We start from the raw sequence: 18,480 nt of genomic DNA on the forward strand, positions 1-18,480 counted from the left end.
CTCTGTCCTTTGTTTTGGTGGCACCGTGTGCATGTTAGTGCATGTGAGTGTGCATGATAGTGCATGTGAGTCCCTCCATGTCCTCCGCATCTGTTTCCAAGTTGGTGGCCACATTACAAACTTTCTGTGGAATCCTGGGGTAATTGTATTGATGTTGCACCTTAGATCATTTCTATGGATATAGGCTTCTCTATAGATATATTTTGTTTCAAGGGTTTTGGCCATTGTTGCTATTGGTGATGATAATCTTTTACTCACCAGGTTTTGTTGTAGAGATATCTAGAACATAGCAACTCAAAGCTGCACAACTATATTACAAGTACATACAGTTGCTGGTAATATAGTGCTGTAGGTCAAAGTTTGGTCAAACCTTGACTTACTGTAACTCTGCAAAATGCCTATGCTATTTACAATGGTTAGTTTTCCAACATACCTACGTTTTCACTTTCAAAGTCAGATAATATACTGCTTAAAACAAACAAACAAACAAACAGCATCTAGAAGTTTTGCCACATATTTCAGCATTTATTTTTCTTAGCAAAATGTTATATAGCTATAAATAGGAGGACCTCCTACAACATTAGCCTCAAAATGCAAAAACAAGAAGTTTTGCTTTAAGATGGATTATTTGTACATTGGGGAGGGGAGACGTGTATGATGGCTACTACTGGAACTGTTCTTGTGGCGGTGTGTATATGTGTAAGCCTTGTATGTGTCCAATGTGTCTGTTTCTGAAAATGACAGCCACCCTCTCCAACTCACCCGTTTGTGCAAGCGGTGTGTATCCTCCGTACTGTGCACCAGTCGCTGTGTGAGTGTGTTGCAGCAGGTGTCACCCAGCGCTGCATGTTCCCGACTCTCCAGACGAGTCTGAGTCAGTAAAACGGACCAGACCTGAGACACAGACTGACCCCACTGCTCCTTCCTGAAAAAAAAAACCACACATCCTCACTGAGATATGCCATAATGAAATACCTGCGAAACACCAGAGAAAGAGAAAAGACCCACACTTACTTTTTAGTCTTGTGGGTGAACCTCTCTGTGAGTTTGTCGAGAGCACGAGCATATTCCGCCTCAATGTCGCCTCGGCGGCGGAGAAACTCAGAGAGGTCTGAGAGCTGCTGCTGTTTCACCTCCACCTGAGAATCTAAAATCTTTATCTGGTCTGTCAGCTGGGCCCGCAGGTCTGGGGTACACAAATACAGACATCACAGTCATTTAAGCAAATACATGTCTATAATACTAGACACACACACACACACAGTGACACAAGAACACACATGCACATGCTACATGGATGAACACAGTGATCATATGATCACGATCACATGATTATCCACACGGTCATGAACAAACATCATAATGATACATGTAGATCATGCCTGCTCCTGCTTACATAAGCATACACACACACACAAACACACACACACGCAGTATCTGTAAACAGTATACAGATGAAATTAATCATGTGCACTTGTGCATTTGGAGATAATACATGCAAACACAATCAGTTTACAAATCATACACCTTCAGCTTGTCCCCGATAATATTATTACTATGGGTATACAGTGACATATCTCATGCTGTTTTACATTGCATTATTTTACTTATTTCACTATATAATAATACTACATGATATACTATATTGTTATTATTGTTCTTTTATATCGTTATATTCTATATCATAGTATTCTTTTGATTTCTATTATATTATTATATACACACGTCATAGTATTTTATTATTATTGTATAGTGTGTGTACATTACATAATACTGGGCATATTTTTAATATTATATACTTTATTATATGGTGTATTGTACTTATTCATAACTATATATTTATACTACATATTGCTCACACATGAGGGTTGCTGAAGTTGCCCTTTTGGTCTTCTTTTGTACAAATATTTGCACAATTCTCTTACATGATCTAAGGTATTGTAATAGGTATTGTATATATTGTATATAGCCTTTCTAATATAAGCTCTCTAATTACCATAATCTCTTGTTTCATTTTTATTTTGTTTATTTTTTATGTGAATTTCTCCTCAGGGTTCCATAAAGTCTTCTCTTCTCTTCTCTTCTCTTCCTGAAATTATCAAATCAGAAAATATATAATAATGTCTTTTCCAATCACACATTTCACCCGAATAATCTCCATATCTACGCAGTTAAACAAATCACTTTATAATCAATGATAATTAAAGTCTTTCCGCTATAGGACAAGATTTAATCATTTGTGTCTATTTGTGGGTGTGATTGCCTTTGTTTCACAAAGCAGATTTTTACACACAGCTAGGCTTATAATAACCTAACATAACCTTATACACATAAGTTTGCATGCCAAGCTTAAAAAGAAGCATGTGTAGCCTAGCATTGCACACTGGTTTGAAAAGTCTGATAAATACATCATTCTCTCAAATAAAACTGCCTTCGCTTTGCTCTCTCACCTCTCTCTCTTGCTCCTCTTTTCTTACCCGTTCTCAGCACCCCCCAGCCCCCACTGCCCGCTCCCTCTTTACTCTTATTCTGTGTCTCTGTGTGAGTACACAGCCCAGGGCTGACTGAATGTGAGGAGACAGCATCACTAATACTCCTATAAATACACCCTTGTAGTACAGTACAGAGCTAGTCAGCCACAGCATGCACCCTCCAAAACACAGCACATAACACACACACGCTCACACACACACACTGCTGTTGTCATGTGAAAATCTTGTCAACGCCAATATTGGTCATGTTCATGGTTTCACTTTGATTAAAGGAATCGTTGCACCTTTACAGGTTGAGAGGATTTAAGAAACTCTTTGCATGGATTGTCATCAAACAAGGGAGATTTGATCAGTTTCTGACAACATAGGCATGTTTGAGTACATACACGTGCACAAATATATTAAGAGAGAGAGTCTATAGCTGGACGACTGTGTGGAACAACTGCACATGTTTATGCATGAATGTGCTGATTTACATGCATTCATGCATGCAGGTAAGTGCACATGCGCAAACAGAGATGCGATAAAGGGCACAGACGTACACAGAGACAAGCACTTAACGTACACACATGCGCACAGAGCAACTTACCTTTCATCTGTGATTCATACTCGGCCAGACTTCCCTTCTCCCTCCTCAGCTTTCCATGTGATGTCATCATCTTTGACCCCCTGACCCTCGTCTGTCAAAGAGACCTTCCTTCCTGAACCCTGATTCTTCTCTTAGCCTCACAATCTCCTCTTGTGAAACCTTTCAACCTCAGTGCTTGCTCCCACGCTGTAGTCTTTGACCTTTCACCCCTGACCCCTTGGCCTTGCTGATCTACAGCTGCATGTAGTGCATCGGCATCACTGTCAATCGGCTGCGCTTGGCGGGGAAGTCAGTCGGGTCGCTGTGTCCATGGAATCCCCTGGGTTTCTGGTATGAACGCTGATCCATAGGTGAACTGTCCTGAGCAGCAGAAGAGAGGATAATGGTAAGAGTGGGGAGAGGAGGAGAGGATGTGGATGGATGGAAGAGGACAACAGGGGGAAGAGAGGGAGATTTATTAAGACCAGAATGAGAAAATGAGAGAGCCAGAGGAAGGGGACAAATGAGGCCAGGACGACAAGAGAGAAAGGGACAGTGACACCAGAGACGAGAGATTTAATAGGAAGGACAGTGTGATGGGGGGCAGAGCGCAGAATGGACAGTAAGAGGGCAGAGTGATGGGGATATGAGGGAGGAAAGATGAGGGAAGGGGGATGGGAAGATGAGAGGTGATGAGTAACAGCAATAATGAAGGACATTCAGTGCCTCAAGGTCGGGGGTTGGGGATGTCCATAAAGGTAATGGTCAAACAAACAAGCTTTCACAAATTTGTTTGTCCACATACAAAGCCTAATAGGATTTCCAAAAGAAATATAACAGAGTGGAGAAATCTATAGTCACAACAGGATGTAAAATATTTAAATACTGAAACTGGCCTGTCATCTGTTTTGTGCTCAACTCGCGGTTTGCTGATATATTAACAATTCCTCACAGTTGCTTCATGGGTTACCTTTGTTGTTTAATCATGTTAAAGGGGAACTCCACCAATTTGACATCAAAGTTAGTTTGCGCATTATGAGAAGTACTACTCAGTTTTGGATAACAGTATAACGTCTTATCTGTCTCTTAAGTTTGAAAGAATAACCCTAGTAATATCACCGGATTAACTCAATTTATGAATTCTCATTTCAAAATTTTCTTTTAATGATCCCGTCAATGTCACTCAACAAACACGGCAGGCTTCTGGATAATGTTACGACATTATTTCAACTTTGTCTCTGAGAAATTGTTTTGTCTGTTAGGGCAGGCGGGTCTAAATACTATAGGATCCAGCCTTGGCCACCATTGCTATAGAAAAAACAAACAAACAAAAAAAATAGTAAAAGGGGTTAATCAGAGTTGAATCAAATCCAAAAGATTTGTCATTGCAGACACCACAGTTGCTCAATTCAACTAAAATTACCCACAATCCCGAATTTAATTAATGTGAATTGATACTAATTTTAATCTCAGAATTCTGACTTTAAACTCAGAACTCAAATAAATTTTTCACGTAGCCCTAATCCTCTTCTGTATCTTTTAGTACAACCAAACACTGAACAAGACTTTTTTAGGCGACCAAAACGTTAGAATTAACTTTCATGAACTGAAAACACACAGAAATAGTGATGGCTACAGCTACACCTATACTCTGTGAATCCGGGATTATGCCATGGTTACGTTACCAAACCAACGTTGTCGCCGTGATAGCGACTTGCCTGTGACGGCACAGACCTGTGCCACGTGTGTAAATGCACACAGCCTCATTATCAGTTTGGAGACGCATTTATTGTTTCAGCTGCTGTATGATCCTGCAGCCAGCTGTGACACACAGCCAGCTGTGGGCAACAAACAGAACATCAGTACTGATATTTCTGCGAAATCCCAGATACATTCAATGACACCTAACGACATTATAGTGAGATTCAGACATTAATCTAACATGTTTCAGACCTGCCTGAGTCACATTAATAGCTGTATTTTGACATTTGAAATTTCAGTAGATTATGTTATAGATGCAAAATACTAGAGAAGAAGCAAAATACATGAAAGTTGGTTTGTGATGTTGGAGAGCTCTGTGTGTGCGCATCTCTGCTAATTAAAGATACGCAATTTGAGGCTTTTGTGCTCTCTGCAGTTTTCATTATGGACCAATCTGTGTGCTGAAATGTGGAGAAAAGCCTGAAACACTGGAAACTGCTCGGCTCACTCACTCAGATGCAAACCTGGGCTAATAATTGTACTCAGCTACAAAGCTTTCTGGGCATGTTTGTGCCATCATGATATTAGCCAAAAAAATCTTTTGTGAATTGGACATTGAGATGTAGCAGATAAAGTCGCCCCTCAGTTTTGTCAATAGCATAATCTTTATCTTCCGCCCACCTTTAGCAGCCCATGTGACAGAATTTTAAGTGAAATTTCTCACCAAAATGCACTGTGAGAGTCATAGTTAACGTCTCATTACATTTTTATGCACTCAGACTGTTAGGCTACCTTCGACTTTTTATCAATGAACCAGATACTTTCTAACACAGTTAATCTTTTGTACCAATGATTCAAGAGAGAGCTGTTGAGTCACTTAAAATTGTCTATGGAGAAAATGAAAGGAACTTTAACTCCTTAAAGTATGCGTTACCAACTGAAGGTATCAGATTAAAGACATGTCGGAGGGGCTTTTGTAAAGACACAATCAGTTGCATCATTGGAAGTGTAGGAACCAGTACTTCAAGGAGGCTGTCAGGGCATTGTTGTAGTGCTTTTTGTGGCCACCTTGTGCTTGCTTTCCATTTTTCAGCTCGTCAAAAAAGACTTGTTTCAGCAGTCTCGTGCAAGGCATGTGCAGGGTTTGTGTAGGGTTAGAGTGTAGGGTTTCCCAGTAGCAGGTTGGTACAAAAATTCACTCTTTTTTTGTGCTGATTCTTAGGCCAAAGTTGTTGCAAGCTGAGGAGAAGTGATCCATATGGGCCTATAGTTTGAGCAAGTAGCCAGAGTCATCAGCAAACAAAAGATCTTGAACAGTGACTTTCTCCACTTTGGTTTTGGCTTGCATCCTCCGCAGTTAAATAGCACCCCCCATGTTACATAGCCCACCGTCAAAACTGTAGATGAAGCTAATCCTAGTCTTGTTGTTCTGGAATGAGTCTTGCAGCATGGCAGAAAACACCATGCTGAAGAGCGTTGGTGCTCGGACACAGCCTTGCCACCCCATTTGTGATTGGGAACGGATTGGAGAGTTCTTGCTGCTCTTTGACGCTGACCATCATGTCATTCTGCATGTGCAATACTAAATCAGTTGAAATGCAATACTAAATCACTGGAGTACCCCTTTAAAAGGACATTGTGCCTTGAAATACAATTAAGAGGGTGTTATAAAGGACTAAAGTCTACTTTGGAAGACAATCAGTTTCTGCACTGCTGGTACAGTAGATGTGTCCTACATCCAGAAGGTTTGTCTAATTAGTCTACATGCACACGACTACAATAAACGCTCACATTGCATTAGACACAGCTGTTTGCAAGGATGTTCAGCACAAACTCTGCTGATGAGTTTTTACACTTTCACACAAAGAAACACACAGAGACAACTCCACTTTCCACATCCTGTGTCAATTTCTCAACAGGTTTCCGCTCATCTGCAATGAGTGCCCACTGGAAACATTCTTCCTCAATCAGTCTCAAGCAATTATTTGGTTTGGTTAAAACCCAAAACTGTAACTGAATCAAAACTCTGACCAGAAAAACACACTCACTCCAATGGCCTAGCACTGCTCTAGTTTCATGTGGTCTCCTGTAACCCACAGTGCTATGAGAAAATCGTGTCAATGAAAGTTTGAAAGCAGTGCATTGTTTAAAAGCACTGTATCTATTCAGATGTTTTGATATATTGCATAGTCACACTATCACTCAGAATGTATTAAGTGCTCTTAGACCTCTACTTTCATTTCCTCACCCAAAACTGTGTAGTGGATGTGGTGCAGTGACAGTTAGAGACAGAGCTAGAAACTAAATGGAGAAGTACAGGGCACAAATAGAGAGAGATTTCCGCTACTGAGAGTTGGGTTGAGATGGCCCTGAGACCTTGGAAGCTCCGGAGGCCATCATCAGCATGTGACCTTAATCTGCACCGAACAAAGCAAATGTAAATGATCTGAGAAAGCGAGAGGAGGGGCTGTGAGAGATTCAGCGAAAGCCCAGGAAAAACTCAGGTGGGCAAATGCAAAAAGGGTAAAAAGGGCAGAGAGGCGGAGGTTATTGGGGAACAGTGTTTCATACTTAAAGTCAAGGTCATTGAAAGAAGGACGTCATGCGGTACACGTGGTGAATATAAAGTAGACTGAAGACAAGAGAGGATACAAGTGGCACACTGAGATAGATCCTTATTGCTACTGAGGGGATTTTCCGCTAATTTCTTCTGGGGAAAAAAATTGAAGCACTCAGCAGAAGCAATACAGGATACAAGAAGGATATTGTGTTTGATGTTATGGCCGATTCTGTATGGGGATTTCCTGACATCGCTGAGAGCCAACCACACTGTGCTACGCTGATTCTGTTACTGTACAGAACTTTATCTTGTGTGATGTTTCTTGCAGTGATGTTTAAATGTGTCCTCATTTCAAAAAAAAATCTTACAGCTGTATTATCTCTTAACAGTTGTCTCCTCTGAGTAGAAAATCATTCCTGATCCCTGCAAACCTGGGGCAAAGCCAAACCATTGCTAATGCTGTGTAAAATGTCCAAAACCCCCCAAAACAAAACACATGGGTGTCAACGGGACCTGCAGCCAGATGATCTCACTTCCTGAAAAGTTGACTTTTGGGATATGAAAAGAGTAACAGCATGCACAGGCACTCCAGATTCATCTGTGTCAGTGCAGTATGATCACAGATAAGCACAGAAATGTTAAAAAGGATGCATGACAGTGTCAAGCATGATCTTATGCTAATTTGTACTGTCAGATGTGCTACAGCTGTACATTCACTGCTGTGAACACAAGTCAGGTAGTCAGGTGTGACACTCATCCATCTGACAGACTGATTGGAGAGGCTTTCATAGACACAGACATGATTAGGAGAAGATGGAGTTCGTAGCAATTTATACTGCCAGAAGAAGCAGAGAGATAAATAACAGTTAGATTTTATTGTAAGATTCTATTTGGCCTTACGCTGAATGCAAAATCAAATTTAAAAAAATATAAATAAAAGCATTTGATGGTGATTCATACTGTATGTACACCATGTTACTTTACTGAGTGAGGTGTAAGTGTAGCTCTGACATGTATTAGCCCATGTCATCAACAACAGACAGAACCTGCTGTCAATTTACAGCTTACAGCAGCTTTTGTTCTACAGACCTCATTATGACCTGAAGCTGTTTCAGTAGGTGATTTAAATGTGTTTCAATTCATTATGGAGCAACAGCTGCTGGCCTCTGTCATGTATTTTCTTTTTTAAATTACGTTATATGGACGGGCATACAGTGTCTGGCTATTATGGTACAAGTTCCTCCAATTACAGGTTGCTTAATTAAAGGAATAGTTTGACATTTTATTTGCTTTTTCACTGAGAGTTAGATTAGAGGACAGATACAACTCTCATGTTGAAGAGCAGTATCAATCGTCTCATCAAACTCTTGGCGGGAAAGTGAATAAATTTCCCAAAATATCAAAACTATTCTCTTTAAGATGAAAAATACATGACCAATCAAAATCTGAACCTGTAATTTCCCACAGGCATGCTAACGTAAAACACTGATGTTCTTTGAAACACAGGAAGCTAACAGACACGTCAGCTCATTCATGGGCTGCTACATACTGCAAGGCAGATCTGAATGCAGCTCATACAGTCAATGTAACTGCACTACAACAGGTAGAGTGCCCTCATACTGGCTCTGGCCCCAGCTTTCATTTAGAACGTGTCATGAGATTTAGGGCGATGCAAGATTAGCTATGCAATGTTGCAAAATCCACATTCACCATATTACTGACAAAGTTTGCTTCTTGCCAGACTCTCTCTTGTTAAACTGCTGATGGGGCTGCAGCTGCCTTAGCAAACAGGAAACCGTATGCTACCACAGGTCTTTTACTCGTGCACCATCTGTAGAGAGTTACCCTGTACCTGCAAACCTCACAGAAAGTTTTCAGTGGCAGCTTAATCCTGGTTCTCACCACTGGCAAAACATATATTACACACTAGTTTTAAGGTGAAACTGCATATAATGCATCACATAAAAGGAAGCGTGGCCATCAATGACTTAAGTACTTTACATGTAGCAAAAGGGTGCATGTTTATAATAAAAGGGTGGAATTTAACAGCTTTGGGCACTGTAGCTTAGTAAGTATACACGGTATAAAGTGCCTTTCAGATTCTGGCATGGTACTTAATTGCAATGGCACTGAGGGCAATTTTGCATCGGGCTGGCCTGCAAATCAAAGTAAAAGGGTACAGAAAAATTTCCACAGCTGTCTACATTTCTCAGGTCCTGCCATGGTCGACTTTTATGTGTTAGATGGATCATTTACAGGTAATGTTTGCAGAATGCATACCTGTAGGTTCTAGGAGAGGGCAAACTTTTTTTTTTTTTTTTTTTTAAAAAAAAGGGGAATAAAAAAGTGAAATGAAAACAGTCCCTGACAGTGTGGCAGTGTGAGAGGCGAGAGGCTGTCAGACTGGCCATATCCGCTCCTCGAGTTCTACTGAAACCTCTACTTCTGTAATGACAATTTCGTTGAAATTTTCTATGACAGAGCTAATTAGGGGTCCATTTAGTTTTGGTTCTCCTGCCAATTTTAATCTTAGTCTCTGTTTTAATAAAGGATGTCTGAGTGAATCTTTTTCCAATTTAATATTTTACTTTGAGAAATATTACCATGTGCAAATGCTAGAAAATGAAAGTAGAGATTAAGAATCATCACTTGAAATATGTATTTTGTCATACCGTCCTCACTGATTCGAAGAATACATACTGTAAACAGGGATTTGCATCTTAGACCAAGCTGGTCTTGCTTTTCTGAGGCTAATTTTTTTTTTTTTACAGCATTTCAACATGTGACCTACATTGATATGGTTAAAGTCAATGTGCATTCATAATGGATAGTCATAATCTTAGCACAATCATACTGTATGTCTGAGAAAATAAACCTGATTCTGGATCTCCTTCAAGGCTTAACTAAACTTCAACTTATCAGATTATATATATATATATATATATATATATATATATATATATGTATTCGCCTGTCTTTAAGAGCATTTGAGGTTACAGTTCCTTAGGTTGTGCTGCTTTGTTACATTACCATCACAATCTACACTTTTGGTTACACTGTAAACCAATAGCACAAAGGGAACGCTATTTAGTAGATGCCTGTTGTTTTTTTTGGGGTTTTTTTTGTCTTTTCTCATCTTCATCCTATCCTAACAGAATGCCATTCAGCTGTCAATACATTGTAGGTGATAAGCAGGAAGGGGAATTAAGGTTCTACCGTTCTGACAGCACAGGAGTGTTGAGTTATATTTACAATGGCTGTACATCACCCCATATGGCCAAGACACTGTAGCAGGGCTCCACACAATGGCCACACAAACACCTAAGCATAATTACACAAGCATGTAAACACACACACAACACACACAGAGCATCAACACTGAAAATGGTGCACACATATTACATAATTGATACCCCTAACAGTAAGTAGCCTACATCCATTTGTCCATTTATAAAACCCCAAGTGAATACAGTGTCCCTTTAAAACACTAAACTATATATAAACACACAGAGACGGGCACTTTAGTCACGCATGTACACAAGCACACACACACACACACACATACTGTAAATATATATGTACACACAGGTTGTTATTAGATTCATGAGCAACAGAAGCTTGACAGCCGTACATACCTGACTTTATGGTCCTCTGCTATCTCTATCTGTTCCTCAGCTCTCCTCTTCTCTTCTCATCCCTCGTTCTCTCTATCACACACACACTCACACACTCACACACACACACACACACAGAGAGAGCAGTGTGTTTGAATCTGACAGATTTCTCTCAGCTCAGTACCCTCCTCCCTCCCTCTCTCTCTCTCTCTCTCTCATTTCTCAGGCACACACTCAAAAACAGCCCTCCCTCCCTCTTTTCTTTCTTCCCTCTCCTGCCAAATATGCCAAATAGCCTCCCCGCTCTCTCTCTCACTCGCACCAGAGCTGCCTCTCTCCTCCCATTCCCTCCCTCTCTGCCTTGTGAAGCAGTGCGAAAGTCACAACCCAAGCCACGCCCCGCTCTCTCCTCTCCTCTGGGCTGCTATAAATACCGCTGCTGCTATGAATACACCGTCTTTCTCCCTCAGCATCCCTCGCTCCCGCTCTCTCTCCCTCCATCCCTCGCCTGCACTGCCCTCCCTCCATCCCTTTCTCTCTCGAAATGTTTTTCTGATGACCTTGTATTATTCACCCGTACAACACCATCACATGACAGCATCCTTTCTCCTCACACACTCTCATGCTTCATGCAACAAGACACACACACACACACATATGGATGCTTCATGGAGGCATGTTGTCAAGCAGCCACACACACTCATACACACACACACACACACACACACACACACACACACACACACACACACACACACACACACACACACACAGACCCACAGACTTGCATAAAAACAACCACAGACAACAGTGTTTCGTACTACCCGTCTCCTAAGCTTCCTGTCTGTTGCGCCGGATGCGGTGCATTTTTCCTCTCGACAGCTCAGAAAAACACATTCTGATCAAGCAATAGGCTTATCGACAGCAGATTACATTGTACTTCACACACTCCTTCATATGAATTGTAGGCTACCAGCATCACTAATTCTATTAACACCTGCTCAAAGATGAGTCAATCTGTATGTATGGATATATCTGTCCTTGTGATATGCAATAATGAAATCTGTTTGCATTCTAAAGATTAATAAAAGTTGAGTGCATCCTTCTCATCATCCTTCATCCCTTTTTTTATGTAGACATTCTGTACTCAATTTATCAAACATGCAAGTTTGATTTATCACAGTAGTAAACCTGGTGCATGATTAATGAATCTAAGATAAAGAAGTGTTGCATTCTCTGTGCTTCTGCATTATACAGTAATACATAGGTACACATTCAGCATGTAAGTTCACCTGCAAAAAGCAGTGGATACATTGTACACTTGGTAATGTACAGTAAGTATCATTCAGAAGATTAGGGCAGCACCATGTCTCTGTTCATGCTCACTGCCAGCAATATTGTCTGGGAATGAGGTTACTAACATCTGGTGCAGGCGTGTTATGTGCACCGAGGGTACACTTAAACAGAATCAAATCTTCAGCTGCAGGCTATATAGTATGTCACGGATGTAATTAATCCTTGGATTGCACCAGCAATGTGCTGTAACTTCATAAACGAAGCCACCAAAAATCTGAGCTGCACAAAGACAGATGAAGAATTCTACCTGATTGAGAACTGGGTATTTTTCTGCTGGTCATGCCCCTTTGATCCTGGCAGTTATAGAATACCACAGGGAGCCTTTTCTTTACCTTATAAGGAGATACAGCCCTGCGTGATATCCTCTGTGTTTCTGTTCACATTTTGTATTGTGACACGGTGCCTTTTTTGTCTGTTACTTTGAACACTTGAAAGCTTGAAAGATGCTGATGATATACAGTATGTGTCACAAGTTCCTGTTAAAATCATTGAAGTCCTATCTTTATAACATTAAGATATAGAAAGGTATGATTAAATACTGTTGATTTCCATAATACATTGCTTTCACATCATATAATTCCTTTTTCGGTAACACTTTACTTTAAGTCCCCCTATGTCACATTTATAAGCAGTATATAACCAGTTGACAAATGGTTTATAACACACTACAATGTAATTGTAAGCAGATATAAGGACATTTTAGGTGTTTATTAAAGTACAGTATTTGAAGACATATGAAGATATATTAAAACTATACTAACTATATTGTCAGTCATTATCTGTTTACATTCATTATCTAGTCATACAGTATATCTGTTTATATACCAGATCCAGTTATGCGGGAGGAGTTATAGTTGTTGACATATACATATAATAAAAACTTATATATGCTAGCAACTGCATTATAGTGCATTATAAAGCATTTATTAACTGTTTATATACTGCCTATAAATGCTAAATAGGAGGACTTAAAATAAGGTGTTAACACACCGATGAGTCAAAGGAGTAAAATGACAAAAATATCATGCTTGAATGTGATTGACAGTGTGAATGATTTTATTTCCATTAATAGTAAAGCAGTTGATGATGTTTTCCCCAAACTGTTTGATGCAGAGTAGTTATTTATGAGTCACCAGCTCAGAATCAGTGCAACAAACTGTGTGTGCGTGTGTGTAGGATTAAATGTGTGAGTGAAGGATTGTGTTGAACAAGTTACGTTGCTGATGGGCAATAAACTGCATCTCTGTGCGTGCTTGAGAGGTTGTGCTTGTGCACGTGCAGGTGTGTTTCAAAACCGTTTCCTTTTCGCCTCTGTCAGCGTGAGGGCTGCTTGCAGGTCCTCTGTGGTGTGCATATTTGTCTTCAGAGAGTGTGTGAGAGCTTTGTGCAGTTCCTTGGGGGTGACCAGGTTGAAGCGCAGCAGAGCGTCGACCAGCTGTGAGCGAGCGTTGCCGATGAATGAGTGTGACAGGAAAGACGAGAGGCCTCCCCCACCTTTTGTGATGTAGAGTGGGACTCTGACCATTCCCAGAACCTGAAGAGACAGAAAAAGAGAGACAGGTGATGAGGAACAGAGCATGAGATCAGGTAAATGTCTGCAATCAATCAAACACACACACACACACACACACACACACACACACACACACACACACACACACATACTACCTCCTGTCCATGATCTGTTGCTGTGGATGCAGCCGCGCTCTCCACCTCCCTAATCTGCTCCTCCTCCATCTTCTTCACGTAGAAGTGAGTGATAAGACGGGAGGAGGAAGGGGAGGATGCAGGGGCATGGCAAGAGTCCACATGATCTTCTACCGATATAGGAAGAGCCACGCCCAGCTCCTCCAGTAATTCCCTGCCAAGCCCTTCTTCCAGGGTCTCCTCCGATAGGTTAACGAGCCTGAGGTGTGGGAGGTGGGGTCAAAGTTCAAAATCAGATAAGAAAGTAGATAAACAATGTCAGCTGTATTGCTCTCCTGTGACTCCTCAGAGCAAGAGTAAATAAATCAAGCTGATTGAAAAGCTCATTGGATTTCAAAGGCTAACAGTTCTTTGCTGAGGTGGCCCCGGGCTGCTTCTGCCTCAAGTCACAAGAAAGTCACAAGTCCACTGGATCTTCAGTCTCAAGTTAGAGACACGTGAAAATGTTCTGAGATAGCTCACAATAACCAAACTATCAGATCAAGTTTTACTCAGGAGTATCTGTTAGAAATGCATTAGTGAAAATACAATTTAACGGACAGATTCGCAATTTTTCAAGTCTGTCTTAAAACAACAGTCAGGCCCCCAAATGAACATTGAAATGGATTTTCTTGCTATAGTCATTTCTCCTGTTCATACTGAGCATTAGAAAATCCCTTCATAGTGCACTTACAATGTAAGTGATGGGGGACAAAATCCACTAACCTCATTCTGTGCAAAAATGTATTTAAAAATTTATCTGAAGCTAATATGAAGCTTCAGCTGTCCAAACGATTGAAATCAAGTAGATATCTTTCAACATTACAGTCTTTTTAGTGTCAAAGTCCCTCTTTTTGTTACTATACTTTCACCGCAGTTCAACAGGGAAACACTGTCTGAGGAAACACAAAGAGGACATTTGATGCTAAAAAGACTGTAAATGTGGCAGATATCCACTTTATATGACTAACTCAGCTTGCTGAAGCCATGAACAGGAGGAATTGTTACAGCGAGGAAAACCTCTTTGAATGTTCATATGAGCACCTGACAGTTGAACCTATCTGTTAATCCAAGAGTTGAGCCCATGTCATATGACTGAGGGGATGGCCAAAATAGCAGAAACACCTTACAAACGTAGGCTTTTATTGTCTACTGCTTTACCTTTCTCTTTTTTATCTGGTTAGAATTTTTCATTTTTTAGGCAATGTTTTCAATATTGGTGAGCAAATGTGCTGTTAAACATCATTTAGTGAGTGCTGCAGTGTCCCAATTCCACACAACATGCTAATTCAGTGTCAACATATACTGAAACAAATTCTATGGTTAGTATGCTAGCTACTCTGTGAGGCACAGCTTTGAGCTAAATGCTACTGTCAGCATGCTGACCTGCTCACAACGACACTGCTAACCTGCTAACATGCGGATGTTCAGCAGGTGCTAGCAGCAGGTTACCATGTTTGTTCACTGTCTTAATTTAGCATGTTAGCATGCTAGCATTAGCTAATTACTACTCTTTGGTCATAAACCAAACCAAAGTTATAATTCATTCTGCGGGGAAGATAAATGGCTGTACAACTTTTCATGGAAATCCACGTAGGTGTTAAGATATTTCACTTAAAGTCACAAAATTTCATGGCAATCAATCCATTGAAATTTCAGTCTGGACATGGCGAGCTGAACAACAGGTAGATTGACAATACTACATCACGAACATGGCTAAAAAATCAGTAACCATACTAAAATGATTTTTAGTGTATTGTTGATGAACAATATACTTTTTTGTTTATTTTTTATTCAGAAAACAAAATAAAGTTATTGTATGTTAAACATTTTGTTCAAGTTAAATTGACAGTAGGATTCTAAAGTTGCAGTTTGACTGACATGCATTGGAGCACATATGGTATGATTTCCTGTTAGTGTAAAATTGTTATGTATGTAGATTTTTGTATACTAACTGCAAAGACAATTAGTATATGGTACATATTGTATTAATCTGTAGTATGGAAGTGGGACACACTGCTGGTTCTGACCACTGTTTTCTAATGCAGTTTGCCTTTGATTTGCATAAGTCATCAGGATTTTTCAGACTTCTTGCCTTGTTACATAATTTTGCTGTGGTGGCAAATGATGCCTTATGTCGGCCTTGCACCAAACGACTTTTCAAACGATTTCACTGTCGCAGACAAATTGTTGGAATAAAATCATGAGAGTTTTGCTACAGTTAGAAATTCTGGCAGCGACTACTGTAAATCACAGATACAAAGGCACAAGTGACTCCACTATTTTCTAATGCAGTCCTCCTTTGTTTTGCATATGTCATAATGCCTTTTTAGATTTTTCTTCTTGCCTTGTTACATAATTTTGCTGTGTTGGCAAATGATGCCTTAGAAATTCTGGCAGTAAATACTATAAACCCCAGATACAAAGGCACAAGTGACTCATGTTTAGTTGAATACTAATTAAGCAGTACTGTATGTGTCTAACAATTACAGTTTTTTTGAAACAGGTTTTTAAAAGCAAGATAAGACACCTTGCACAGTCTACTGTATCATGCATATTTTATTTTTCACAGTTCATCCTTGTGGTATGAGTATTTTAGTGACAGGCTGTGAATGTTTGCTCTGTGCCGTAAAGGTTTATATCTTTTGACAGGGCTCATCTGTAAAAAAACAAAAACAAAAAACAAAAAGAGGAGACATACAAATCTGGGCTACATGTACCTGTGCACATGAAAAGATTAAACAAAAGCAGCACCAGGAAAGACTCACCCGCCAGGGAAACCCAGCAGACCATCAAAGCGCATCTGCATCTGTGGGAAGTGACAGAGGCTGTTATACACTGACACATTGATGCATCCACACACACACACACACACACACACACACACACACACACACACACACACACACACACACACACACACACACACACACACACACACACACCCCCAGACATTTACACATTTTTTATGCAGACATGAAGATACATTGAAAGAAACCGTCTAAATTATTTCCATCCATACACCACTCCTACAAGACACCTAAACACATGCTTTTCCTCACCAGTATGATATGTTTAATGGGGATTTTTCCAAACAGCCGAGTTTTCGTGTCAGAGTAGAGCATCACATGGCATGCATGCCTGCAGTCTGAACATACCAATGCCTCCGCCCTCGACAGCTGTCCACTCGCCATCTACAAGTATACAAACAAACACAGTGCAGTATTACACAGTCATAGTTCAGTGCTTTCTGATCTATCTGGATGGCCGCCCACTTGTCATTTGCTGCCAATGTGACATCATCCAAATACACATGCTCTCTCTGTTTATCCCTCCTGTCTCCCTCGCTCATATGCTGAGTCAATGAATTCTTTTCACAGACCTGACTGAAACCAACTGATTAACTTGACGGCCTGTGGGCTTGCATGCAAGAAAGCTCATGGAGGGCTACAGTCTACAGCATGTAAAACCAGGAAGTTTAAAGGAAGATCTTTGTGACACTTTACCTCCCTCTGCTGGTGTGGAGTAGGGTGACAACTGGGAGAGTCCCTGTCCCTACCCTCTGCCAGTTTTCATTGGCATTTTTTATGAAGCATATTGTAAATATCTTTTACAATAATTATTAAAAAGCATATATCATACTGCATATTATCTGTTTTTGTGTATTTTTCTGTTGTTGGAATATTTTTATTCTTTTCTCTTTCTTTTATTTCTTATTCTAATGTTGACTACAGTAATAAGTTTACATTATCTAAATATCTAACATATCTAACCCTGACATACTATTCAAAAACAAATCAATATTTTCCAAAATAGGTAAAACAAAAAAAAGTGGACAACAATCATTTAATCCAGAAGGTCTTCTAATGAGTTATTCTGAATATTTTTCTGTTTATAATAATCCTGTCATTTCAAAAGAAGCTGCTATGCCTTTCCTAAAGGTGTGATGATATTATACAAGGGTAGCACTGAACCACGTCTTTCAATGACAACATATTAGAAAAAAAAAGTTTTTTATCCAAGCCATTGGATCTGTCTTTCAGAGACACATTGTCATCATGCCATATATCGTCCATTATTGGGGAGGGTTTGTCTCATATGTTCAGTGGAAAAGTTTGGATCTTGTCTTCAAAATACTTGAACAAAACAAACCTAGTGATGTACTGTATGTTTTAAACTTCTCCATAAATTCCCAAACAAACATTATTTGCCAAAAATAAGAACTAACATTGATATTAATTGCTCTTTCTGTGGACTTGATGGGGAAAAACATCTACACTTGTTTTTACTGTAATTATTGTATACTCTTTTGGCAAATACCGACTAGGTGGGTAAATTCAGGATATATGTGATTTATTTTTTCAAAGAAAACTTCTCTCAAATCTTTATATTTGTCACAGTATAATAGGAAGTGAGATTCTGTCTCAACTTCTCCAAAGTGACAGAGTGAACACAGCCTGGCCTTCCTGGGGAGCCTGATCTGCCTGTTTCTATGACCAGGCT

General features: G+C 40.0%; 2 protein-coding genes across 4 annotated transcripts in view; both read right to left on the reverse strand.

Annotated features, from left to right (window-relative positions):
* Window positions 1-13,238, reverse strand: part of arhgap4b (Rho GTPase activating protein 4b) — a 33,124-nt gene extending 19,886 nt beyond the window's left edge. For both annotated transcript variants that reach the window (XM_044351125.1, XM_044351124.1), the window contains exons 1-4: window positions 10,957-13,238; window positions 3,082-3,441; window positions 1,015-1,186; window positions 763-925 (exon numbers count right to left, since the gene is read on the reverse strand). In XM_044351125.1, the coding sequence (XP_044207060.1) occupies window positions 763-925; window positions 1,015-1,186; window positions 3,082-3,151 (405 nt within the window). In that variant the 5' untranslated portion in view covers window positions 3,152-3,441; window positions 10,957-13,238. The remainder of the gene's footprint in view (window positions 1-762; window positions 926-1,014; window positions 1,187-3,081; window positions 3,442-10,956) is intronic.
* Window positions 13,239-13,324: 86 nt separating this feature from the next.
* On the reverse strand, window positions 13,325-17,470 carry zgc:103759 (U8 snoRNA-decapping enzyme). Of its 2 annotated transcripts, none has more exons than XM_044351126.1 (5): window positions 17,360-17,470; window positions 17,040-17,171; window positions 16,746-16,786; window positions 13,960-14,197; window positions 13,325-13,825 (listed from the first exon to the last, which is right to left on the reverse strand). In XM_044351126.1, the coding sequence occupies exons 2-5, from the start codon at window positions 17,169-17,171 to the stop codon at window positions 13,580-13,582; spliced, it is 657 nt and encodes a 218-aa protein (XP_044207061.1). In that variant the 5' UTR covers window positions 17,360-17,470; the 3' UTR covers window positions 13,325-13,579. The 2 variants fall into 2 exon arrangements, with proteins under 2 accessions (XP_044207061.1, XP_044207062.1); XM_044351127.1 differs by lacking the exon at window positions 17,360-17,470 and adding an exon at window positions 17,253-17,345.
* Window positions 17,471-18,480: the final 1,010 nt, after the last annotated feature.

Source organism: Thunnus albacares, chromosome 5 (genome assembly GCF_914725855.1).
Source record: "Thunnus albacares chromosome 5, fThuAlb1.1, whole genome shotgun sequence".
Taxonomy (NCBI): domain Eukaryota; kingdom Metazoa; phylum Chordata; class Actinopteri; order Scombriformes; family Scombridae; genus Thunnus; species Thunnus albacares.

Bases quoted from the DNA above. Each gene is read 5' to 3' on its own strand.
- zgc:103759 (XM_044351126.1), bottom strand. From the start codon at position 17,171: ATGGCGAGTGGACAGCTGTCGAGGGCGGAGGCATTGGTATGTTCAGAC. The intron at 14,198-16,745 runs GTGAGTCTTTCC...CCCACACCTCAG, and splicing joins CTGCTGGGTTTCCCTGGCGG to GCTCGTTAACCTATCGGAGG. The intron at 13,826-13,959 runs GTAGTATGTGTG...CTGTCTCTTCAG, and splicing joins CAACAGATCATGGACAGGAG to GTTCTGGGAATGGTCAGAGT.